This window comes from Taudactylus pleione, unplaced genomic scaffold (assembly GCF_031769625.1).
Source record: "Taudactylus pleione unplaced genomic scaffold, aTauple2 ptg000838l, whole genome shotgun sequence".
NCBI lineage: Eukaryota > Metazoa > Chordata > Amphibia > Anura > Myobatrachidae > Taudactylus > Taudactylus pleione.
This window is the reverse complement of record NW_028285240.1, coordinates 573,602-601,558: the sequence shown is the minus strand read 5'-3', so window position 1 is coordinate 601,558 and position 27,957 is coordinate 573,602. Positions and strand designations below refer to the sequence as shown.

At 46.0% G+C, this 27,957-nt stretch overlaps 1 protein-coding gene across 3 annotated transcripts; it reads right to left on the bottom strand.

The window, feature by feature from the left end:
- Positions 1-2,941: 2,941 nt before the first annotated feature.
- LOC148474518 (uncharacterized) lies at positions 2,942-25,919 on the bottom strand. Of its 3 annotated transcripts, none has more exons than XM_088458500.1 (4): positions 25,764-25,919; positions 24,374-24,453; positions 23,407-23,432; positions 2,942-4,857 (listed from the first exon to the last, which is right to left on the bottom strand). In XM_088458500.1, the coding sequence occupies exon 4, from the start codon at positions 4,846-4,848 to the stop codon at positions 3,760-3,762; it is 1,089 nt and encodes a 362-aa protein (XP_088314626.1). In that variant the 5' UTR covers positions 4,849-4,857; positions 23,407-23,432; positions 24,374-24,453; positions 25,764-25,919; the 3' UTR covers positions 2,942-3,759. The 3 variants fall into 3 exon arrangements, with proteins under 3 accessions (XP_088314626.1, XP_088314624.1, XP_088314625.1); XM_088458498.1 differs by having other exon boundaries at positions 25,784-25,919; XM_088458499.1 differs by lacking the exons at positions 23,407-23,432; positions 25,764-25,919 and adding an exon at positions 24,745-24,902.
- Between the last annotated feature and the right edge of the window lie 2,038 nt (positions 25,920-27,957).

Sequence of the window (27,957 nt, the reverse complement as noted above, 5' to 3'; positions counted from 1 at the left end):
GCTCCGCACCCCAGCTCATGTCCCTAGCACGTCACACCAATCCTGGCTCTGCACCCCAGCCTATGTCCCTAGCACGTCACACCAATCCTGGCTCTGCACCCCAGCCTATGTCCCTGGCACGTCACACCAATCCTGTCTCTGCACCCCAGCTCATGTCCCTGCCACGTCACACCAATCCTGGCTCCGCACCCCAGCTCATGTCCCTGCCACGTCACACCAATCCTGGCTCCGCACCCCAGCTCAAGTCCCTGCCACATCACAATCCTGGCTCCGCACCCCAGCTCATGTGCCTGCCAGATAACCCCAATCCCAGCTCATGTCCCTGCCACATAACCCCAATCCTGGCTCTGCACCCCAGCTCATGTCCCTGCCACATAAACCCCCAATCCTGGCTCTGCACCCCAGCTCATGTCCCTGCCACATAAACCCCACTCCTGGCTCCGCACCCCAGCTCATGTCCCTGCCACATAAACCAATCCTGGTTCTGCACCCCAGCTCATGTCCCTGCCACATAACCCCAATCCTGGCTCTGCACCCCTGCTCATGTCCCTGGCACATCACAATCCTGGCGCTGCACCAGTTCACCATTACTCAAGTCCATGTCATGTCCACCCATAGCTCCCACTGGGGTCCAGCTGCACCTGTAATCCCAAATCACACATATGTGCATATATCTATATACACTTACTGTACTAGGATAATGGAGCAGTCACTTGCCTTGTCACTACCAGTCATTCCCAGGTTCCCCCCCCCATCTTTCCCTGGATCACCTGGCCCTGCCTCTTCTCCCCTTTCCTTCCTGGCATACCATCCTCCTAAAGCCTGCCATACTATCCACCTCCGCAAGGGATAAAGCTCCCCAGGTGTGCGCCATTATTTCTCATCAGTGTGATGGTCACCTCATGTTTGGGGTGAGAAACGGTCTCTGCAACCATACGGGCACCACCAGGGGGCACTCGGGATGTGTGCTCCCGTGTCACAGGTGCAGCGCTGATAATGAAGACCCCAAACTTACCTTGTGACAGGAGGAGAGTAAGAGTGGCTAGCAGCAAGCAAGCTGTGGCCTCCTGTGGCTTCTTCTGCCTCTTCAGCCCGACCCCCCCCCCCTCCCTTCCCCTTAATCTGTCCATTTCTCATATGAGCTCACAATATTATCCTTACCATGACCCTTTTCCTGTCATCATCATTGTACTTTTTGGGATGTCCTCACCTTTTTCTCTCTGCATGTGGCCTGTAAAAACCCCACTATCAGGGATGTAGTAATGTGATAAGTATAGGGAATTAAATGAGATTGAAATGCCGGTGGTACAAATCCCAACAGAGGCAGCCCAACAAGATGAGGATTCCGACATCAGCAGGTAAGTCTCCTGACCCTACCCCCTCCTGACACTGGAGGATGACATCAGAGGTCCACTCCCATCGAGTTGGTAATTACATGCCAACATGATGACAATTTTATCACAGTGGATCTCTATAGACGCATACATGTGTGCGTGTATCTAAATTAAACATGGCGGCAGTTCTACGGAAACAACAAAAGTTTTTATCAGGGCGACAATGCCACCTGTCATGTTTCCAGGGCGACGCTGGACCGGTACATAGAGAATTCAGTAACCCAGATCGACTGGCCAGCTCAGAGTCCAGATCTTAACCCACTGAGGACCTCTGGGATGAATTGGGGCGACGGGTGCGATGATCTAGGCCGATGTAACCTTTTCAGTGTCACAGTTGGTCACTGTACGCAGAATGGCAGAACATACCGCCCGCTGCTGTCCAGGAACTTGTGGGCAGTTTGCCAAGAAGGGCGTCTGCAGTAATCACCGCACGTTGTGACCTACACAGTACTGACGTCACTAACATCTCACTGACCTATCTGCTGTCAGTATCCAATCACTTTTATCTACATAGTGTATAAATTCAAAGGGCCCCAGAGCACCCCCCATATTATTATTATTATTACCAATTATTTATATAGTGCACACATATTCCGCAGCGCTTTACAGAGAGAATATTTGGCCATTCACATCAGTCCCTGCCCCGATGGAGCTTACAATCTATATTCCCTATCACTTGCGCACACACATACACACTAGGGTTAATTTGTGTTGGGAGCCAATTAACCTACCCGTATATTTTTGGAGTGTGGGAGGAAACCGGAGTACCCGGAGGAAACCCACGCAAGCACAGGGAGAATATACAAACTCCGCACAGGTAGGGCCGTGGTGGGAATCGAACCCACGACCTCAGTGCTGTGAGGCAGTAACGCTAACCATTACACCATCTATGCTTCCATATTCCACAGTGAATCACATCTGGGGGGGGGGGATAGGCAGTAGTGAGTGTAATATGGAAGCAACTCTATTGGGTGTGAGGGCGCACTGGGTCATCCGCTGCATGGCGCCTTGGGATGCTCTGTATGTGCTTTGTGGGGGTTCCGGACTACAGACAGACAGTAATTAGATAGACACCAGATGTTAAACAGTCAATAGTTAGACAAGGATAAAAGATCGACACGGAAAAAGTCAGACACACTAAAGTTAGACATGGGAAAAGTTCGACAGGGTCAAAAATTCGACATGAAAATGATTGACACATTTTTCCTTTTTAAGGATTAGGCACTTACTGGAAAGTTAGGGTGAAGATTAGGGCTAAAAAAAAAAATATATAAAAAAATTGTCAACCATTTTCATGTCGAACTTTTGACCTCGACAACCTTTTGTACCTGTCGAACTTTTGACATGTCTAACTTTAGTGTGTCTGACTTTTGATCAAAGAAGAACTTTTTTCCCTGTCTAACAACTGGTGTCTATCTGGACACTGTCTAACTAATTACCGTCTGTCTCTTATAGATCTCACACCCCCGCAGGCAGGTGGCTGACATGACTGAACTGCGCCTACTGATCACTTTTTGTGGCCCTGCGAATAAACATTGCAAAATCTGTGAACGTTACAGGTTTTTATTTCAAAATGAAAAAAGCTTTGTATTTCCAACGCAACGGCTGCCTAAGCTACAACAAACTGGATGAACTGCAGGACATAACATTTTATCATTTTATTTCATAGACGCAAAAGTTTAAAATGTAAAAAACAAAAAGACGAACTTCTCCAACCAGCATCCCGGTAAGAGGCTCTGCTGCAGAACAGGCGATGATGGAAGGAGAGAGGATGTGGTGGCGATCAGGCGGTATATACACCAGGACATATCGGCTGGCACGAGAGACCTATTCTCCCCCCCCCCCCCCCTCACTGCCTTATACGGCTCCCACAGAGAGTATTATGTCCCATTCTAAATGGAGGAAACCCAACAAGGCACAGGGACTCCGCACACTAATGTATCTGATCACATAAAGGCTATCTACCCCCATGCGTAGAGTTCTTTTCCTACACGTCATCTCCCGGGACCCCCAGCACCTCAGAGATACCGGGCAGGGAGGGTCCAGCATCTTTGCATGCAGAAGTCTCCAAGAGTAGGTGCCAAGGTCTTAATAAAAGGAGCAGCTGACAATCTTACCCCAACATTCCTCTAATGGAGCAAGATATATAAATTTTTACTATATGTACAATGTACTTTTATAGGCGCATAACATCCCTTTGTGTAGCTGTGAGAATGACAATGTGGTCACAATATAAAGAATGTTGGATAATGCCCATCGGGGTCTCGGCTGGAAGGTGGTAACGGGGGGGGGGGGGGGGGGGGGGGAATCAGCTTGAAATTTTAAAAACAAGACATTAAAGTGTAAATTCTACCGTTAAAAACAACTAATTATGAAGCTTTGGCTTTTCAGCACCTTGCAAGTTGTGGACCCGGATGTGAGCCTGCAATGTCTCCTCTTTGTTGAAGCTCCTATCGCACTGGCTGCATGGGAAGGGCTTGTCGGGGGCATGGGTGGCCTGGTGAGACACCAACTGCGTCTTCAGGAAGAAGCTCTCGTTGCACTGACTGCACTTGAAGGGCTTAGTGTCTGTGTGCACTCCCTCGTGAGTGATGAGCAAGGACTTGTCGTTGAAGCTCTTCTCGCAGTGTCGACACTTGTACGGCTTGGGCTTCAGGTGGCATTCTCCATGGGCTTCCAGGCTGCTGCGGTTGGGGAACCATTTGTTGCAGTGGTTGCACTTCTGCGGCTTCTCCCCGGTGTGGGTTCTCTTGTGGGCAACGAGGAGCGACTGGTCGTTGAACTTCTTGTCACACTGGTCGCAATGGAACGGCTTTCCTTCTCGATGGATGTTGCTGTGAGCCGCAAGCAGAGCCGGTTTGGAGAAGCTTTCGTCGCACACCGGGCAGGGGTAAGCAAGTTTCCCGGTGTGGATCCTCTGGTGAGCTTCCAGAATGGACTTATCCCTGAACTTTTTATCACAGAACTTGCACGGGTGACTTTTCTCGTCCAGGAGGGGACTGTTACTTCCACTAGAGTTGGAACTTTCGGTCGGAGTTCCGCTGGTCTGTGGACTCTCAACACTGTTATTTGTTACATGCTTGGTGCGATGAACAGTCAAGTCAGACTTCAGGCTGAAGCGGGCGTCGCAGACGTCGCACTGGAAGGTTTTGTCGCCTTTGTGCATCTTGCGGTGGGCTTCCAGAGCAGCGCTGTGCTTGAAGCACTTCTCACACTCCGAGCAATAATACTGCCTGCGCCTTCTCAGATTCCTACCGTGGGTCGGGGGAGAATAATCGCTGTCATTGTCGTCATCATGAGCGCTTTCTTCTTCTTCTTCCTCCGCCTCCTCGTCCGGGCTCTTCTCCCTGCGGGGCCTCTTCACCGCCCTCTTCTTCTTCTCCTCCGCCTCTTCCTCCGGGTCGGGCTCGATGTAAACATCAATCGTTTCTACATGGGAAGGACTGTTATCCATTTCTGTAGTCTGGGAAGCAAGAAAAAAAAAAAGGATGTGGTTAAACGCAGCCGCAGTTACCGCCGGTAGTGTACACATTACAGCCATGTGAGGTGTTGCGCATCACGTGAGCGGGAAATATCACATGACATCCAACCAATTCACCCATGCGGTTATGATAGATATTCAGACTGGGTACAGACCATACGAAGGTGCGATGCAGCCAGGGATGTTACGATACATCAGGCGTGCAGTACACACTGCACGATCCGCCGTACTTCGGAGCAATGGGATTGTTACATGCTGCATTTAAACTACACCATATTGTTCACTGAATAGTCCCATTGGACGTCCAGCACATCCAATGGGACGATTAAATGAGCGAAGGCCAGGAACGACGGATCGGGCGCACATACTATACAGTGCTTGCGATATATTGTTCTAATCAGCGTCAGGATGATATACCATATGGTGTGTACCCAGAGAGAGGATTCATACATGAGATCCCATCAGGTCCCTCTCCTAGGGACCCAGGGGGCGCCTCAGCTGCCCATTACAGAGCGGGGAGAGGATGCTTTGTGACAGGGCCGCAGTGCGATGTCAGGGTCACACGCAAACGTTTTACATTCACAGTTCATATCCGAAAACTCCATTGCTGGGTGTTAAGGGGCCCTTTACTGAAATAACACTTTTCCTATGGGAAAATCATCTTTACGGTTACTGAGCAGACAACAATAGGCTGACCCTAGGTACAAAGCAGAACAAAGGAAAGTATCACTGTAAATAAAGATATAACACTATAATGGTGCATACACACGGTCAGATTTTCCTTCATATTTGTACAATTACCATTTTAAAAATCGTACAATCATTCATATCTGAAAGAAAATCTGACATGTGTCCCTGCGACGATGAACAAGGCGCGTTCCCGCGTGTCAGATAACGATATCTCACATCTGATGGGTTTGCAGTCACATTTTCATTCATTTTAATACTGTCAAAAATCGTTGGTAGTTCATGAAATCGTTGGTAAAATCGTTCGTCTGACAGATCTGACCATGTGTATGGACCATATAGGTGCGCACACACGTAAAGATTTTCTGTCCAACCATCCAACTAGTTGATTGGTTGGAATGAAAACAAATGACAATCAGCAAACTTGTCTGACCGACTATTTTCATCTGTTTTCTGGCATTTAGGAGCAAATTGCTGATCATCAGTTACTCCCATACGTTACCAGATTCTCATTCCAACCAATCAACTAGTTGGACAGAAAATCTTTACGTGTGTACCCAGCTTAAGAGTAACTTACCTACCCTCCAGAACTAGGTGAGCCTGCAACTGCGACACCGGTTTCTTTTTCCTTCAATTTCCCATTTAATGTTTATTTCTCCTTTCAAAAAAGTGCTCTCAATAGATAAGGCAATCCTGATATGATGCAGGGAGTTGAACAGACAGCGTGTATCAGATGGTATTGTCTTAAAGGTCCTTGAAAAACTGAAGTGTGTTGACCTGAGCATATCATCAAATCAGGATTGCCCTATCTACTGTGATGACACACGATTTTTACTCACCATAAAATCTCTTCCTTGGAGTCCATCGGGGCGATGCCATTACCTCTGGGTTATGCGTAGTGAGGTGTAGAGTCAGGCGCTAACTAATTAAAACTGTCTCCCACCCCCTATATGACCCCCTCCCCTTCCATTAGAACCTCAGGCTATGTTTAACATAGCCCGAGAAAGACCCACAGAAGAACTGAAAAAAACAGAAACCAACAGGTAACTAGTATGAAACCAAACATGGGAGGGATCCGGTCACCCCCCAGATGGACTCCAAAGAAGAGGTTTTACGGTGAGTAAATATCGTATTTCCTTTTTCATCCATCTGAGGGATGCCATTCATTTTGGGACATACCAGAGCAAGCTATTTAAATGGAAGGGGGTGGAGCGTCAAAACAGACTGCTCGAAGAATTTTTCGCCCAACACTGGCGACCCATGCTCCAAATGTATGGAAACGGTAACATTTTGTAAAAAAGTGTGTATGGATGACCAGGTAGCTGCTCTTCCGATGAACCATGCCATACAGCCCAAGAAGCCCCGACAGCACAGGTCGAGTGGGTCCGAATTGAGACCGGAACAGTCACATTAGAGGACAAATATGCCTTCCAGGGTGGCAGAAGTGACCCATCTAGCAATAGATCCTTTCAAGGCTGGCCAGACTCTTTTTGGTGCATCAACACCAATAAAGAATTTGTACGCCTCAAAGACACAGTGCGCTACAAGTAACGCACGTACCACATCCAACAGTGCTAAGGAAGAAGCTTCACTAGTCACTGAAGCCTGGTGAAGGGCTGGAAGGACGATATACCGGTTAATGTGGAAAGCTGATGCCACCTTTGGGAGAAAGGAAGGTTTAGTGCATAACACTACCCTATCCTCATGAAAAATGAGAAGCGGAGATTCACAAGAAAGTCGGTAGCTCAGATACTCTTCTGGCCAAGGCAATGGCCAACAGGAACACAACCTTCAGAGTGAGATAGATAATCGCAGTTCTACAGATTCCAAAGGCTCAAACGGTGCATTTTGAAGTGCCTCCAAAACGAAGTTCAAGTCCCAAGGAGGAACCGGTGGGACAAAAGGAGGCTGTATGCGCAGAACCCCCTGCAAGAATGTTTGAACTTCAGGAATGGTGGCCAATTTCCTCTGAAACAAGATCGACAGGGCCGAAATTTGTCCCTTTAGAGGACAATTTCAGACACTTAACCAACCCCTCTTCCATAAAAGACAAGAGACGAGACACTTGGAACCTTTCTGGTTTGAACTTGCGCCGTTTACACCAAGAAATATATATCTTCCATATCCGAAGATAAATCTGGGAAGTAACTGGTTTGCGAGCCTGTGTCATGGTTTTCACAACAGATTCTGAAAACCCTTTGGTACTCAAGATATTGGATTCAAGAACCATGCTGTCAAAGCCAAGTGAGGAAAATTGGGGTGACGGCATGGACCCCCGAAGTAACAGTCCTGAGAGCAGGGGTAGACTATGCAGAACACCCGTCAGCATGTTCCCTAGAGCTGTGTACCAATGACGGTGCGGCCAATCTGGAGCCACCAGAATGACCGGCCGGGCTACTGATCGAATCCGCTGAATTACCTTTGGTAACATTACCAGAGAAGGAAAGAAGTATCCCAGCTGGAACACCCAAGGTGCTGTCATGGCATCCACCAGAGATGCCTGAGGATCCCAGGGCCGAGATCCATACCTTGGAAGTTTCATGTAAGAGACGAGAATCCATTAGATCTATGTCTGGAGACCCCCATTTGGAAACTAATCTGCAAACACCCCCTTGTGTAATTCCCAGTCCCCTGGATGCACACTGTGGCGACCTAAGAAGTCCGACTCCCAGTTGTCCACCTCTGGAATGAAAATTGCCAAAATAGCTGGAACACAATTTTCTGCCCAATGGAGGACGTGAGAAACCTTCCTCATTACTTGCCAGCTGCTTGTTCCACCCTGCTTGATTATATAAGCAACAGCCGTGGCATTGTCTGATTGGATTTGCACTAGTAGGCTGCTTAGATGGGACTGAGCCTGAACCAATGCACACCGAATCACCCTTAATTCCAGTATGTTGTTGGAAAGAGAAGCTTCCTGGACGGACCAAAGACCCTGTAGGTGCCTGTCTAGAACCACCGGTCTCCAGCCTGTTAGGCTGGCATCAATGATCCAATTTATTAGTGACAATTGGATCCTGCCACCACCATAGAAGTGACTGACAGGCCTGCAGACATAATCTGAACATCTTCCTGTTCAATCGAGAGTCTGACTTTACCCATCGATGAAGCAATTGGTTTTGCAGAGATCAGGCATGGAATCTGGCTAAAGGAATGGCTTCGAATGAAGCCACCATTTTTGCCAATAACTGCAGAGCCCTGAGGTCTGAGGCATCTGTAAAATGATCCTTATTTTGGATTGAAGATCCTAAATCTTTGCCTGCGGAAGAAACACTCTGTGACACTGGCTGTCAAAGAGAAGACCCAAAAATGCCATCCTCCGAGATGGATTTAAATTTGGTTTGGGAAAATTGAGAAACCAGCCGAATCTCTGGAGCATGCCTAAGGTAATCTGAAGATGATGTTGCAATAGGGCTATTGAGGATGCCCTTAACAGCAAATTGTCCAGGTAAGCCATACACCTGGCCCAATCAGGCATCACCGACAGTTCAGCCGAACATCCTGGTAATGAATCCCCTGTGAACAACCAGCACAGAGGGCCCTGGGTCCGTACCTTTTGGCAATTTTTTCTCACATTTTGTACAAGTATAAAAAGTGACTGATACCTATTTTTTGGAACCCGTGTCTGGCTTCTTCATACTGAGAGAGAAAGACCAATCTAACCAGTACAGATAGCTACTTAAATTCCTCTGTGAAAAGTGTAGCACTGTTTGAATAGAAAAAAAACCAAAATGTTTTATAACCACCAATAACAGAAAATATGAAGAGGCTTTAGACTCTAATTCACCTATCTGTAAAAATGCAAAACAAACCTCGGACTCCTTGAAGTCCATATTCACTTGCAAAAAAACAAAGGCAAACAAATAATCTTTATTAGACCCATGTATGTTACTGCCTAGAGTCCTGAGAAACAGTGCAGTAAAGGTGCTTATATATACACATCGCAATGTTATAAGACCAACATATGTCACCAGGTAAATACCCGAAAGTACTAATCCCAGTTAAACGGCTTATCTGTAATATACAGCCATCCCCGTAATTTGCAGTGTCTCAGCCAAGCAGAACTCCAGCAGAGCCCAACACCTGTTTGTATGTGGCTCTAAAGCCCCGTGAGCCTGCTGCTACTCAAATACCTGGGGGAGGTGGGCACGCTGTAGGCATCCTGCTTCACTCAGGACGCCTGACGTTATCCTAGGCATTACCTAGCCTCCGGCGTTTCCATCCAGAGAGCTCTGCTGTTAGCGTGGGGTGCCGTCCCCTGCCCTATTTCTGAAGGGCAGAAAGCACCCTGCCCTCCAGCACGGCACCCCGCTGAAGCATCCTGCAGGTTCTGCAGCGGTCACCACCGGTGGATGGATGCCGGGCGCACACGCGTCCGGCATCCATTCACAGTGACCACAGAGCTTAGGGGCTGCCCTGCATGTCCGTAAGTGCCAGGCACGCCCCCAGAGTGACGAAAAGGGGATGCGTAAAAGTCCCGTCCCCTTTTCCTTGGCCACACCCCCTTCTCAGGCACGCGCAGAAGTGACCTTTCTCTAGTTCCGGCGCCCAGCCTGCTGCCAGACCTAGAGTAAATACTAGACTATGTAGTTTGGCTACTCTCCCAGGGGGGGGGGGGTCTTTAGAGTGGGATACAGGGTCACAAACAAACCTCTATTCTATCTAACTCCCACTCAGCTAGTGCTTGCTGCCAGGAACTAAACACCCATACCAAACAGCAAAACCCAACTAAATGCTAGGACCTAGCCAGTGCCTTACTCCAAGGCACTAAAAACAAGACTGAGGTTCTAGTGGTAGGGGAGGAGTTATATAGGGGGTGGGTGACTGTTTTAATTAGTGACCGACTCCAAACCTCCCTACGCATAACCCAGAAGTAATGGCACCCCCCAGATGGATGAAAAAGATCATCATTAAATGGGAAATGAAGAAAAACACAGTTCAAGGCTCATCTAGTTCTGTAAGACTTTCCTTAGCTCTGCATTATATCTAGCAGTGCCGTCATCCTATTGGTTATGTGTATGAGAGAGTAATATAGATAGCAGCACAGTCATCCTATTGGTTATGTGTATGTGAGAGAGTAATATAGATATCAGCACAGTCATCCTATTGGTTATGTGTATGAGAGAGTAATATAGATAGCAGCACAGTCATCCTATTGGTTATGTGTATGTGAGAGAGTAATATAGATAGCAGCACAGTCATCCTATTGGTTATGTGTATGTGAGAGAGTAATATAGATAGTAGCACCGTCATCCTATTGGTTATGTGTATGTGAGAGAGTAATATAGATAGCAGCACAGTCATCCTATTGGTTATGTGTATGAGAGAGTAATATAGATAGCAGCACCGTCATCCTATTGGTTATGTGTATGTGAGAGAGTAATATAGATAGCAGCACAGTCATCCTATTGGTTATGTGTATGTGAGAGTAATATAGATATCAGCACAGTCATCCTATTGGTTATGTGTATGTGAGAGAGTAATATAGATATCAGCACAGTCATCCTATTGGTTATGTGTATGAGAGAGTAATATAGATAGCAGCACAGTCATCCTATTGGTTATGTGTATGTGAGAGAGTAATATAGATAGCAGCACAGTCATCCTATTGGTTATGTGTATGAGAGAGTAATATAGATAGCAGCACCGTCATCCTATTGGTTATGTGTATGTGAGAGAGTAATATAGATATCAGCACAGTCATCCTATTGGTTATGTGTATGAGAGTAATATAGATAGCAGCACAGTCATCCTATTGGTTATGTGTATGTGAGAGAGTAATATAGATAGCAGCACAGTCATCCTATTGGTTATGTGTATGAGAGTAATATAGATAGCAGCACAGTCATCCTATTGGTTATGTGTATGTGAGAGAGTAATATAGATAGCAGCACAGTCATCCTATTGGTTATGTGTATGTGAGAGAGTAATATAGATAGCAGCACAGTCATCCTATTGGTTATGTGTATGTGAGAGAGTAATATAGATAGCAGCACCGTCATCCTATTGGTTATGTGTATGTGAGAGAGTAATATAGATAGCAGCACCGTCATCCTATTGGTTATGTGTATGTGAGAGAGTAATATAGATAGCAGCACAGTCATCCTATTGGTTATGTGTATGTGAGAGAGTAATATAGATAGCAGCACAGTCATCCTATTGGTTATGTGTATGTGAGAGAGTAATATAGATAGCAGCACAGTCATCCTATTGGTTATGTGTATGAGAGAGTAATATAGATAGCAGCACCGTCATCCTATTGGTTATGTGTATGTGAGAGAGTAATATAGATAGCAGCACCGTCATCCTATTGGTTATGTGTATGTGAGAGAGTAATATAGATATCAGCACAGTCATCCTATTGGTTATGTGTATGAGAGAGTAATATAGATAGCAGCACAGTCATCCTATTGGTTATGTGTATGTGAGAGAGTAATATAGATAGCAGCACAGTCATCCTATTGGTTATGTGTATGTGAGAGAGTAATATAGATAGCAGCACAGTCATCCTATTGGTTATGTGTATGTGAGAGAGTAATATAGATATCAGCACCGTCATCCTATTGGTTATGTGTATGTGAGAGAGTAATATAGATATCAGCACCGTCATCCTATTGGTTATGTGTATGAGAGAGTAATATAGATAGCAGCACAGTCATCCTATTGGTTATGTGTATGAGAGAGAGTAATATAGATAGCAGCACAGTCATCCTATTGGTTATGTGTATGAGAGAGTAATATAGATAGCAGCACAGTCATCCTATTGGTTATGTGTATGTGAGAGTAATATAGATAGCAGCACAGTCATCCTATTGGTTATGTGTATGTGAGAGTAATATAGATAGCAGCACAGTCATCCTATTGGTTATGTGTATGTGAGAGTAATATAACAAGAGATATGGTAAGAACTTACCTTTGTTATCTCTGTTTCTACGAAGTCCATAGGGTCCACAGGGTTGACCTTGGGGGTATAGGTTGGGAACCAAATCCGGGCACCACGCAGTTAAAGCTTTTAGCTCCCAGGATGCACTTGGGTCCACTCTCCCTATAACCCCACCCCCAGCCAGAGGCACCTCAGTTTGTAAGTAGCCAAAGGCCGGAGGAGGAGAAAAAAAAGAGAGAAAACTGGAACACTCGATAACCATACTCACAGAAATGGGAGACGGAAAACCAGTGACCAGTCACACAGCCCATTTGAAGCCAGGTGCGTCAGGGCGGGCGCCCTGTGGACCCTATGGACTTCGTAGAAACAGAGATAACAAAGGTAAGTTCTTACCATATCTCTTGTTTTCTACTTCAGGGTCCACAGGGTTGACCTTGGGGATGTCCCAAAGCAGTTCAACCAAGGGAGGGGACGCTCCTGTGCTGAGAGGAGAATCCGCCGCCAAAAAGGAAGCATCCTGAGAGGCAAAGGAAAACAATGCCTAGAACCTTAAAAAGGTGTGGACAGAAGACCGTGGCCACCTAGCAAGGCAAAGCAGCCAAGGCGCCACAGCGAGCCACCCACGAGGGTTACATGGCCCGAGAAAAAACAAGCAGCAACATCAGAAAGGCCTACCCATGGGTAGGCCCCTGAAGAAGACATACGAGGCCGTCCAGCCAACATATGGCCATAGGCCGGCCATCCTTTCCTGTTAATCTCAGACCACCAATAAGGAGTCCGATTTCCGTCAGGAACTTGAATGGATCACATAAATCCACAGAGGCCGGACCACAGTCAATAAGGCCACACCACCCGAGAGGACTGGGGACTGAATGGCCGCACCATAAGTTCCAGAATAATATGGAACCTGAAAATCACTAAGAAGAAACACAGGGTGAGAGCAACTCACACCCTGACAAGATGCCCTCCAGAAGAGGGAGCCACATGAGAACGCTCCCAATTCCGACACTCACCTGGTTGATATAAACTCCCTGATAGAAAGAGAGAAAGCCAAAGCAATAGACCATGTAATGGCTATCACAACCAGCGGTTCCATTAACTTTCCCCGGAGTTAACAAAGAACCACTCCTAACTCCCAAGGAGTCCCTAGGGAGGAAAAATGGAGGCATAATCCAGAAAACACTCCAAAGGATGAACTGGATATCAGAGCGGAGCAATTCCATAACCTAATCATACTGACAGTGTAGAGATCTGCACTGTCAGGAAGGCCAGGCCGAGGGTGAAACCCAAGCCAGCCGGAAGGAATGCCAGAATATCTGGAAATCCTGGACACCAGAGGATCGCATCGATAGGTATAATACCATAAGAATGATGGCTGCCACAGTTTGTGGTAGGTTCCAGCAAAAGCTGATCCATGTGCTCCAATCATTCCAACGATGAAAAAGCCATGGAAGCCGTAAGACCACTGTAGGGACGTAGTCAAAGACAAACGACCCAGGTCCAAGGCAAACCCCAGGACCCTGAGACAACAGGTCTGGGTAGTGAAGCATCAGGAATGGAGTATCGATGGAGAGACTCCGAAAAACCAAGTACCCCTGACATCTGGGGCAATCAGGAGCCACCAGCAGGAAAGCATCTCTGTCTCGATTGAAACACTTCCCTCAAGGAATAATGGAGACTGGAGAACACAGGTACGCAAATTGGAAGAACCCCTTCACCGACAAAGAGTCACTGAAGGTTGCTTCAGAATCCCCAGAGTTGGACTGTAACACCATAGTGTGATAGAGTCAGAAGGCCATGAGTGTCACCTCAGGAGGGCCCCCCCCCTGCTCACCAGGAGATGAAACCTCTCTTGGGGAAGAGACTAGTCCCCGGGATGCACGTCGTAACGGCTGAGGACTCCCGCTTCCCAATGGGGAGCACCTGAAATGAACACTGTCGAGATGGTCGGGAGGAGACCCTCAGACAATGTCCGAATGTATGACATACCCGACATTGCCACCCAACGAACAGTATTGCTAAAAAGGAAGCTACTGTTCTGACCCTGTCGGACTGAACTTTTTCAGGTTCACCGGGAAACAAGGGCTATGCCAGAGTGAAGGCCCAAGACAGGCTAAAGTTCCAACAAGTTAATTGACAGGGTGGAATCGACAGACATCCAATTGCACTGAAATGGATGCGAACCAGACACTGTCCTTAGCAAAGAATACCCTGGACGAGATGGTCATAGTCACCCGAAAAGGGACAGACTTGCCTCCGGGGAGAGCAGCATCATTTGAACAGTGATCAGACAGAAAAAAAAAACTTGTTCCATTTGGAGATAAGCCAATTATGGAAAGGCCTGGAAAGGAACTAAGCCCATTCCACCCTCCCAAAGGCAGACACTGAATAGTGGACCATGCCTCCCAGAGTGCAAAGACATATGTCGACTGCGCAGACATCCATGTACTCCTAATGGAAGAGTGGAGATGCCGTCTTACGCCAGAAGAATTCTCAGATTCTGAGAATCCAGCAGGGCTCCTAGGTGAAGAATACCCAGAGAGAGGGATGCAGGGAGGACTTTTTCCCCATTGATTAAACTTCTGCACCCTGAAGAAGCCACAGTCAACCTGACCCGGCTGTAAAGTACCCCGGTGATCCTGCTAAGAGCAGGAGGCCATCCAGGTACAGGAGCATTGGGATATACTGAACAGAAGAACTGTCAGAAAATCCAAAACGCTGGTAAACCACTGTGGGGCTGAGAACAGTCCCAACAGGCAGAGCCCGAAAACCGTAAGTTCTGTGATACAGCAAACCTCAGTCCATGCTGAGGCAAGGTCTCTGTAAGTGCCCGTAGGCACGCGTCCTGTATATCCAGTGATACCATAAAGTCCCCAGGTTCCAAACATAGTATGATGGAGCATAGGGATTGCCTCCTGAGCCCAGGTAGCTTTAGGAACTGGTTCAGGGAATTGAGACAGAGAATAGGCCAAAGAGGACCATTCAGCCACCGCACCAGAAAGAAAGCAGAACAACCAGTCCCTCGCTGAGAAAGTGGGGATGGCCCAATTAGCTCCGCTTACCCCAACAACTGTATAGCTTTCTGGATTCGTAAGGCCCTGTTCGGGTCCAAATAAGGGCCTGCGTACCATCACATGGAAATAGGCCACCTGAGCAAAGAGAGGGCGTACCCTCCTACCCACGTAGCCGCGGCAACTAGACACTAGTACCGGGCGAACTGAGAAAATCGCCATCTCCCAGTGGTAGGCCTGTCTCGTCATGCTGACGATATATCCGTAGGTTCAGAAGCAGGATCGGCTGGCAGTCCAGGCCTGCTCGGTTGAAGAAACAGACCTTTAGGCTGACCCAGAGGACAAAAAGACTTAATAGACTTAGTCTGAGGCCCTGTAGTGGACATAGCTGAAGGCGGGAAATTTGTACTGCCACTGTCAAGGTCAGGACCCAACAAGATCTACCCTATAGATGGTATCTGCTCCTCTGCATTCCCAGAGCGCAGCCATAGGGTATTACGGAGGATACCGTCGCAGCCGGAACTCTGAAAGTTAGGAGACTGGTATCCAATATAGGCATGTCCACCTATGACAACTGCATATATTACATGAGCGACCAAATACATTTGAACCCCAGACGTGTTGGTGGGGAAAAAACATTACAAATGCATCAGCTCAGTATGCAATAGTATTAACCAACCATGCTATAGCCATGGTAGGATGGGTAACAACCCCTGAAAGCGAGTATTAATTGATTTCAGGCAGAGTTACCACCTACGGATCAGAAGAATCCGACCACGCAGGAATGGGAGGCATAGTAACGTCTGTAATCTGACGAGTAACACGCCCATCCACCCCATGAGGGGCTCGTGATTATCCTCAGGGAATTTGGGACAGGAGGCCAAACACTGTTGTAATACCTCATAACTGACAACAGCCAGAGTCCCGCCATGCGATCCCCCCGCTAGTCAGCAACAGGGACCCAGAAGGCACGTAATACTGAGGGTGTATGATACAGGTGCAGGTCAACATTCACTCTAACCAGAATGGACCTGCCACCAGCCCAAAGCAGGGATAATAATACTTGAAATAGGCTTCCCCCCGTGTAAGAGGGAAAGAGCCCAAAACAGTATCCAGTTCACGCAGAGCCAACTGGGAAGTAACCACAGGGCGTCAACCACACCAATTTGCGTTTCGTAGAAAACGACATCCACCCAGGGTGGCCGTGGGAATCCCTGCAAGGGGAATGACAGACTATGGTGGCACCAGGGGGATTTCATATACTGCGAAAACCCCATGCAGGGAGCGATAGTCTGTGTCACAGGGGAAGAGTGCAAGAAACTGCGAGATACCCTGAGATGAAAAAGGGCAGTATGGTGAAGTAACCCCAAGTGAGGTACAACAATGGTTCCCGCCCGGCGATCCGCAATTGAGAGGATCCCGAGAAAACAAACCTCCCAAGGGGGTCGTGAAAGGGGCCGGCACCAGATGACGCCACACACAGAACCCTTTATGAGTCAAATCCTCCGCACTAACACCTGCAGCACATGACTTGCAGGATAGCAAAAATGGGTGCAGTATAACGCTCTATCTCCTGGTCAAACATATCTGACCAATCTTGGCGGAAATATCAAGCAGTGCTATACTGGTCCTGACTGATGCTAAAATTAGCCGCAGGGACCCATTTTCAGCGTATGCAACACACAGTTCCAACGAAAATGTGGCAACGTGCAGCACGCAACAGTATGTGACAAACCTCACAAATATCAACGAGTATATAAATGTGAGGTCTCAGAACCACCCTAAGTACAGCTGTATTAGGGCAGATAAGGAAAAGGGATAGATATACACTGACAGGTGAGAGAATTAAATACAGACAGTCAGCACTAGCATAAGTCACATACCATGCAGATATATACATATATACATAAACATGTCATATAATATACTGCACTATTACACTGCATTCAACTTACCCAGATTCAGTGTCTGGGAAGGCTACAGCGCTGTGTACACTGACCTGATGGTGAGGTACGCAGGGGGACTGGACTCACTGCCATCTCCGGAGCTCTGCTGCTGCACCACAAGAAAATGGCCGCTGGAGACCTCAGGAGAAGCGTGGCCCGCGGAGGAAGCAGCTCAGCGACGCCAGACTATACATACTGAAAGGCGCGCTGAGCTGAGGGGAGGAGCCGCTGTAACAGGGAAAGCTTCCTCCCCTGGCCGGCTATTAAGCCCCCGGGACGCCGGCTCCCAGCGCCGAAAACTAAGTCCCTGGTGGTCTAGTGGACACACGGGGTATGGGGGGCCCGCTGCCACTGCTGGCGCCTCCGGTGTGTCCCCGGAGACCGGAGGCACAGGACTGCATATTAAATGCAAGCGGTGATCCGCGACCTTACCTGCTCCCCGTAGATCCGGCAGCAGTCCTGGGCGCCCGCAGAGTCCGGCTAGTACAGACTCTGGGGGTCCCGCTGAGATCCCCAGATCTGTACTGGCGTCTCAGCGCCGGCGGGGTGACGGAGCGGCAGCTTAGACGTCCTATGGACAGTCCGACGCTGCCGCTCTGAAAGTCCAAAGTAAAAATAAAAAACTCTGTACTTAGAAAAAAATAAAGCTTAGGTGCTGCTAATCAGCTCCCCACTGCACTAAACGGTGACCCGACTCCGGCCGGGCACAACTTAAACTGAGGTGACTCTGGCTGGGGGTGGGGTTATAGGGAGAGTGGACCCAAGTGCATCCTGGGAGCTAAAAGCTTTAACTGCGTGGTGCCCGGATTTGGTTCCCAACCTATACCCCCAAGGTCAACCCTGTGGACCCCCTATGGACCCTGAAGTAGAAAGATAGCAGCACAGTCATCCTATTGGTTATGTGTATGTGAGAGTAATATAGATAACCAATAGGATGACTGTGCTGCTATGTGAGAGAGTAATATAGATAGCAGCACAGTCATCCTATTGGTTATGTGTATGTGAGAGTAATATAGATAGCAGCACAGTCATCCTATTGGTTATGTGTATGTGAGAGAGTAATATAGATATCAGCGCAGTCATCCTATTGGTTATGTGTATGTGAGAGAGTAATATAGATAGCAGCACCGTCATCCTATTGGTTATGTGTATGTGAGAGTAATATAGATAGCAGCACAGTCATCCTATTGGTTATGTGTATGAGAGAGTAATATAGATAGCAGCACCGTCATCCTATTGGTTATGTGTATGTGAGAGAGTAATATAGATATCAGCACAGTCATCCTATTGGTTATGTGTATGAGAGAGTAATATAGATAGCAGCACAGTCATCCTATTGGTTATGTGTATGTGAGAGAGTAATATAGATAGCAGCACAGTCATCCTATTGGTTATGTGTATGAGAGAGAGTAATATAGATAGCAGCACAGTCATCCTATTGGTTATGTGTATGAGAGAGAGTAATATAGATAGCAGCACAGTCATCCTATTGGTTATGTGTATGTGAGAGTAATATAGATAGCAGCACAGTCATCCTATTGGTTATGTGTATGTGAGAGTAATCTAGATAGCAGCACAGTCATCCTATTGGTTATGTGTATGAGAGTAATATAGATAGCAGCACAGTCATCCTATTGGTTATGTGTATGTGAGAGAGTAATATAGATAGCAGCACCGTCATCCTATTGGTTATGTGTATGTGAGAGAGTAATATAGATAGCAGCACAGTCATCCTATTGGTTATGTGTATGTGAGAGTAATATAGATAGCAGCACCGTCATCCTATTGGTTATGTGTATGTGAGAGAGTAATATAGATAGCAGCACAGTCATCCTATTGGTTATGTGTATGTGAGAGAGTAATATAGATAGCAGCACAGTCATCCTATTGGTTATGTGTATGTGAGAGTAATATAGATAGCAGCACAGTCGTCCTATTGGTTATGTGTATGTGAGAGAGTAATATAGATAGCAGCACCGTCATCCTATTGGTTATGTGTATGTGAGAGAGTAATATAGATAGCAGCACCGTCATCCTATTGGTTATGTGTATGTGAGAGAGTAATATAGATAGCAGCACCGTCATCCTATTGGTTATGTGTATGTGAGAGAGTAATATAGATATCAGCACAGTCATCCTATTGGTTATGTGTATGAGAGTAATATAGATAGCAGCACAGTCATCCTATTGGTTATGTGTATGTGAGAGAGTAATATAGATAGCAGCACAGTCATCCTATTGGTTATGTGTATGTGAGAGAGTAATATAGATAGCAGCACAGTCATCCTATTGGTTATGTGTATGTGAGAGAGTAATATAGATAGCAGCACAGTCATCCTATTGGTTATGTGTATGTGAGAGTAATATAGATAGCAGCACAGTCATCCTATTGGTTATGTGTATGTGAGAGTAATATAGATAGCAGCACAGTCATCCTATTGGTTATGTGTATGTGAGAGTAATATAGATAGCAGCACCGTCATCCTATTGGTTATGTGTATGTGAGAGAGTAATATAGATAGCAGCACAGTCATCCTATTGGTTATGTGTATGTGAGAGAGTAATATAGATAGCAGCACAGTCATCCTATTGGTTATGTGTATGTGAGAGTAATATAGATAGCAGCACAGTCGTCCTATTGGTTATGTGTATGTGAGAGAGTAATATAGATAGCAGCACCGTCATCCTATTGGTTATGTGTATGTGAGAGAGTAATATAGATAGCAGCACCGTCATCCTATTGGTTATGTGTATGTGAGAGAGTAATATAGATAGCAGCACCGTCATCCTATTGGTTATGTGTATGTGAGAGAGTAATATAGATAGCAGCACCGTCATCCTATTGGTTATATGTGTATGTGAGAGAGTAATATAGATAGCAGCACAGTCATCCTATTGGTTATGTGTATGTGAGAGTAATATAGATAGCAGCACCGTCATCCTATTGGTTATGTGTATGTGAGAGTAATATAGATAGCAGCACCGTCATCCTATTGGTTATGTGTATGTGAGAGAGTAATATAGATAGCAGCACAGTCATCCTATTGGTTATGTGTATGAGAGAGTAATATAGATAGCAGCACAGTCATCCTATTGGTTATGTGTATGTGAGAGAGTAATATAGATAGCAGCACAGTCATCCTATTGGTTATGTGTATGTGAGAGTAATATAGATAGCAGCACAGTCATCCTATTGGTTATGTGTATGTGAGAGTAATATAGATAGCAGCACAGTCATCCTATTGGTTATGTGTATGTGAGAGTAATATAGATAGCAGCACAGTCATCCTATTGGTTATGTGTATGTGAGAGAGTAATATAGATAGCAGCACCGTCATCCTATTGGTTATGTGTATGTGAGAGAGTAATATAGATAGCAGCACCGTCATCCTATTGGTTATGTGTATGTGAGAGAGTAATATAGATAGCAGCACCGTCATCCTATTGGTTATGTGTATGTGAGAGAGTAATATAGATAGCAGCACCGTCATCCTATTGGTTATATGTGTATGTGAGAGAGTAATATAGATAGCAGCACAGTCATCCTATTGGTTATGTGTATGAGAGAGTAATATAGATAGCAGCACCGTCATCCTATTGGTTATGTGTATGTGAGAGAGTAATATAGATAGCAGCACAGTCATCCTATTGGTTATGTGTATGTGAGAGAGTAATATAGATAGCAGCACCGTCATCCTATTGGTTATGTGTATGTGAGAGAGTAATATAGATAGCAGCACAGTCATCCTATTGGTTATGTGTATGAGAGAGTAATATAGATAGCAGCACAGTCATCCTATTGGTTATGTGTATGAGAGAGTAATATAGATAGCAGCACAGTCATCCTATTGGTTATGTGTATGTGTGAGAGTAATATAGATAGCAGCACAGTCATCCTATTGGTTATGTGTATGTGAGAGAGTAATATAGATAGCAGCGCCGTCATCCTATTGGTTATGTGTATGTGAGAGAGTAATATAGATAGCAGCGCCGTCATCCTATTGGTTATGTGTATGAGAGAGTAATATAGATAGCAGCACCGTCATCCTATTGGTTATGTGTATGTGAGAGTAATATAGATAGCAGCACAGTCATCCTATTGGTTATGTGTATGTGAGAGTAATATAGATAGCAGCACAGTCATCCTATTGGTTATGTGTATGTGAGAGAGTAATATAGATAGCAGCACAGTCATCCTATTGGTTATGTGTATGTGAGAGAGTAATATAGATAGCAGCACAGTCATCCTATTGGTTATGTGTATGTGAGAGAGTAATATAGATAGCAGCACAGTCATCCTATTGGTTATGTGTATGTGAGAGTAATATAGATAGCAGCACAGTCATCCTATTGGTTATGTGTATGTGAGAGAGTAATATAGATAGCAGCACCGTCATCCTATTGGTTATGTGTATGTGAGAGAGTAATATAGATAGCAGCACAGTCATCCTATTGGTTATGTGTATGTGAGAGAGTAATATAGATAGCAGCACAGTCATCCTATTGGTTATGTGTATGTGAGAGTAATATAGATAGCAGCACAGTCATCCTATTGGTTATGTGTATGAGAGAGTAATATAGATAGCAGCACAGTCATCCTATTGGTTATGTGTATGAGAGTAATATAGATAGCAGCACCGTCATCCTATTGGTTATGTGTATGTGAGAGTAATATAGATAGCAGCACAGTCATCCTATTGGTTATGTGTATGTGAGAGAGTAATATAGATAGCAGCACCGTCATCCTATTGGTTATGTGTATGTGAGAGTAATATAGATAGCAGCACCGTCATCCTATTGGTTATGTGTATGTGAGAGAGTAATATAGATAGCAGCACCGTCATCCTATTGGTTATGTGTATGTGAGAGAGTAATATAGATAGCAGCACAGTCATCCTATTGGTTATGTGTATGAGAGTAATATAGATAGCAGCGCAGTCATCCTATTGGTTATGTGTATGTGAGAGAGTAATATAGATAGCAGCACCGTCATCCTATTGGTTATGTGTATGAGAGAGTAATATAGATAGCAGCACAGTCATCCTATTGGTTATGTGTATGTGAGAGTAATATAGATAGCAGCACCGTCATCCTATTGGTTATGTGTATGTGAGAGAGTAATATAGATAGCAGCACAGTCATCCTATTGGTTATGTGTATGAGAGTAATATAGATAGCAGCGCAGTCATCCTATTGGTTATGTGTATGAGAGAGTAATATAGATAGCAGCACAGTCATCCTATTGGTTATGTGTATGAGAGAGTAATATAGATATCAGCACAGTTATCCTATTGGTTATGTGTATGTGAGAGAGTAATATAGATAGCAGCACAGTCATCCTATTGGTTATGTGTATGTGAGAGAGTAATATAGATAGCAGCACAGTTATCCTATTGGTTATGTGTATGTGAGAGAGTAATATAGATAGCAGCACCGTCATCCTATTGGTTATGTGTATGAGAGAGTAATATAGATAGCAGCACCGTCATCCTATTGGTTATGTGTATGTGAGAGAGTAATATAGATAGCAGCACAGTCATCCTATTGGTTATGTGTATGTGAGAGAGTAATATAGATAGCAGCACAGTCATCCTATTGGTTATGTGTATGTGAGAGTAATATAGATAGCAGCACAGTCATCCTATTGGTTATGTGTATGTGTTATTGTGAAGGTTTGGGAGAACAATAGAGATACACTGCAGCTAACGGTCTTACAGCAGATAGTTTTGCAAACGGGTTCCGGACTATAGTTAGACAGTAATTAGTTAGACAATGCCTAGATAAACACCAGATGTTAGATAGCTAATAGTTAGGAGAAGGATAAAAGTTCGACAGACAAAAGTCAGACACACTAAAGTTAGGTACGTAAAAAGTTCGGCAGACAAGATACAAAAAGATAGACAGGGCTAAAAAAATCGACATGAAAAAGATCGACACAAAAATGGTCGAATCTTTTTTTTTTTTAAATTAGGATTAGGCACTTACTGGAGGGTTAGGCACTTACCCCCACGGTTAGGGTGAAGATTAGGGCTAAAAAAAAAAAATAAAAAAAAAAATTGTCAACCATTTTCATGTTGAAGTTTTGACCCCGTCTAACTTTAGTGTCTCACTTGTTTATGTCTAACTTTTTCCCCTGTCTAACTATTGACTGTCTAACATCTGGTGTCTATCTAAACATTGTCTAACTAATTACTGTCTATCTCTTATAGCACACCGTTTGCAAACCATCATCAGCTGTAAAAAATTGGGTGATACCTTTTAAAAATGTCCCGTCACCTGTCCTCTCTCCTATCATTTTACTATTTTGTGCCTCAAGCATTTTTGGATATGAGAGACTCAACCTGTATTATCCATGAAAGAATCACGGGAATTATTACTTATAATACATAAACCAAATTAAACTAAGGGCTATTTGACCAATGATGCTTTAATAATAATAAAAAAAAGTCTTTAAGGATTTACTAAACAGCAACTTTGCATGTAAATGTAAAAAGGACAATGCGGTTAATAGCTAAACATGGGATGCTTTGCTATAAAATAAAATCACATTCTATACACCAGATATACAACCGCACCAGTTCCATCCCACTCGCAAGACCGGCGCTAGGACCCCCACTGCTGCGTCTTAGAGATATTGTGGCTGGGATCTCCCACTATACCATCTCCATTTACCAGTACCTTCCCTATTTGGCACCTTATCAATGGTCTTTCAGGAGACGCTAGCCAACACCTGAGCTATCTTGTATCAAGTGAACCGATTGGTTGATTTTGAGCGTCCCAATCAGGGCTCCCACCACAAAAGGTGTCATGGACTGGTGTACAAACACCTCCCTTATGGCAGGGCTGGGGGGGGGTCTGCTGGGTGCAGGAGGAGTACAGCAGCAAAAGCTCAGTTCTGGATGGAGGTCACTGCCCTGCGGCAACACGAAGGATGAGAGGACCAGGGTTCTACAGCATCCTCAGGTACTCACCAGAGAAACCAGACCGGCAGGTAGATATGGAAACACCCCAGTGGCACAATGTCAACGGTGCTGTCAGCACCAGAAAACGCCTGCGGAGAGAGAAGAGACGCACGTTAGAAGGCATTCCCGCAAAGATTGCAAACTTAGGTCTAGGTAGGTAGGAAAATGCTTTATATCTAGTGTGATTTCCAATTCTAATATTACTCTCAATCGGTTTCCCCAACTCCAGATGACCTCTCCCCTGCACCCAGTGCAGATAGCTGCGTATGCCATTAAGAGTACCACCTCTAGCCCCAGTGTTCATAGCGGTTTATGCCATAAATATATAAAAAAAAAATGATTAAGACCGAGCAGCTAAATAGTTTCCACTATAAATGTACCCAGATTGCCAGACTTATAATGCAGGATAGTTTTCTGTGTGTGAAACGGCGGTCAGGAGTCATCTTGCACCACATGAAGTTGTTCTAAACGTAGGGAGTTTTTATTCATTAATGTTTGTTCTTTTTTTTTTTTTAACTATTTAGTTTTATTTCTGTGTACCGGCTTCTATAAGTGTATCCCAAAGACGGTCTCTCTCTCCTCCCACCCCCCCCCCGTTTTATCCATTTCCCAAAACAAGATTCTTTAATTTTTTTATTTAGTAGTAAAAGTTTCTGAGGATTGTGTACACACTGATTCCCCCAGTACTTCACATCCACGCGGGTGATTATACCCCAGAAGTTGCTCCCCTCCTCCTCCTCTTCTTACCCCAGAAGTCGCTCCCCTCCTCCTCCTCCTCTTACCCCAGAAGTCGCTACCCTCCTCTTCTTACCCCAGAAGTCGCTCCCCTCCTCCTCTTACCCCAGAAGTCGCTCCCCTCCTCCTCTTACCCCAGAAGTCGCTCCCCTCCTCCTCCTCCTCTTACCCCAGAAGTCGCTCCCCTCCTCCTCTTACCCCAGAAGTCGCTCCCCTCCTCCTCCTCTTACCCCAGAAGTCGCTCCCCTCCTCCTCTTCTTCTTACCCCAGAAGTCGCTCCCCTCCTCCTCCTCCTCTTACCCCTGATACCACCCACTTGCACACCAGAGATTCCCTCACAGACCCGAGTCTCCTCCTCTCCTACCCCAGAGATCTCCCCTCACCCCGGGAGAGGCGGCTGAAACACTGTCCCCACTCCCTAACATTGAGGTGGGCCGCGGACTCTCCCAACTCGGGTCTCCCCCTCCCTGAGGTCTCCCCTGCGGCCGCCCATGTGCGCTGTGTGACGGGCGGGACACTGACATGCGGGGACGGGAGAAGAGAGCAAGAGGATGCCCGGGGCCCGCCGCTCCCTCCCCGGGGCGCCCTGTGCGGTGAGCTGTACCGCCCGGTGCCGGGAAACCAGATCACAACCCCGTCCCGCCGCCGACCCCGGTTCACCCACCCGGACAGCACCGTCCTCACCGCAGCGGAAATGGAGATGAGGCGCCAAAAAGATCGCGGCGGCGACAGAGAACAACCGGACGTGACGACACGAGAAGTGATGGGTGTGGTGACGTCACGCAGGCTCCTCCTCCTCTCCCAGCCATCTGCTGCCCTCAGCCAGTCTCCCGCCCACATAACAATCTCCTCCCCGCCCCCCAGCCAGTCTATACAGTGCAATCCCCTCCTTCCCGCCCCCCAGCTAGTCTGCTCCCGCCCATAGTACATACCCCTCCTCCCCGCCCCCCCAGCTAGCTGCTCCCTCCCGCCCACAGTACAATCCCCTCCTCCCCGCCCCCCAGCCAGTCTCCTCCCTCCCTCCCGCCCACAGTACAGTCAGTGACAGTCCCCCCTTAGCCCAGCGGCACAGGCAGCAGTCAGTGTGTGTCTCCCCTCTCTCTCCTGCCAGCCTGCACTGTGCCAGTCCCGTCCTTCATGCACCATATGACACCATGTTACTACCATGAAATACTGTGTGATCACCATCCCTGTGTGTATACAGCATAACCATCATCCCTGTGTGTATATATACAGCATAACCACCATCCCTGTGTGTATATATACAGCATAACCACCATCCCTGTGTGTGTATACAGCATAACCACCATCCCTGTGTGTGTATACAGCATAACCACCATCCCTGTGTGTATATATACAGCATAACCACCATCCCTGTGTGTGTATACAGCATAACCACCATCCCTGTGTGTGTATACAGCATAACCACCATCCCTGTGTGTATATACAGCATAACCACCATCCCTGTGTGTATATATACAGCATAACCACCATCCCTGTGTGTATACAGCATAACCACCATCCCTGTGTGTGTGTATACAGCATAACCACCATCCCTGTGTGTGTGTATACAGCATAACCACCATCCCTGTGTGTATATATACAGCATAACCACCATCCCTGTGTGTATACAGCATAACCACCATCCCTGTGTGTATATATACAGCATAACCACCATCCCTGTGTGTATACAGCATAACCACCATCCCTGTGTGTATATATACAGCATAACCACCATCCCTGTGTGTATATATACAGCATAACCACCATCCCTGTGTGTATATATACAGCATAACCACCATCCCTGTGTGTATACAGCATAACCACCATCCCTGTGTGTGTGTATACAGCATAACCACCATCCCTGTGTGTATATATACAGCATAACCACCATCCCTGTGTGTATACAGCATAACCACCATCCCTGTGTGTATATATACAGCATAACCACCATCCCTGTGTGTATATATACAGCATAACCACCATCCCTGTGTGTATATATACAGCATAACCACCATCCCTGTGTGTGTATACAGCATAACCACCATCCCTGTGTGTGTATACAGCATAACCACCATCCCTGTGTGTATATACAGCATAACCACCATCCCTGTGTGTATATATACAGCATAACCACCATCCCTGTGTGTATACAGCATAACCACCATCCCTGTGTGTGTGTATACAGCATAACCACCATCCCTGTGTGTGTGTATACAGCATAACCACCATCCCTGTGTGTATATATACAGCATAACCACCATCCCTGTGTGTATACAGCATAACCACCATCCCTGTGTGTATATATACAGCATAACCACCATCCCTGTGTGTATACAGCATAACCACCATCCCTGTGTGTATATATACAGCATAACCACCATCCCTGTGTGTATATATACAGCATAACCACCATCCCTGTGTGTATATATACAGCATAACCACCATCCCTGTGTGTATACAGCATAACCACCATCCCTGTGTGTGTGTATACAGCATAACCACCATCCCTGTGTGTATATATACAGCATAACCACCATCCCTGTGTGTATACAGCATAACCACCATCCCTGTGTGTATATATACAGCATAACCACCATCCCTGTGTGTATATATACAGCATAACCACCATCCCTGTGTGTATATACAGCATAACCACCATCCCTGTGTGTATATATACAGCATAACCACCATCCCTGTGTGTATATATACAGCATAACCACCATCCCTGTGTGTGTATACAGCATAACCACCATCCCTGTGTGTATATATACAGCATAACCACCATCCCTGTGTGTGTATACAGCATAACCACCATCCCTGTGTGTGTATACAGCATAACCACCATCCCTGTGTGT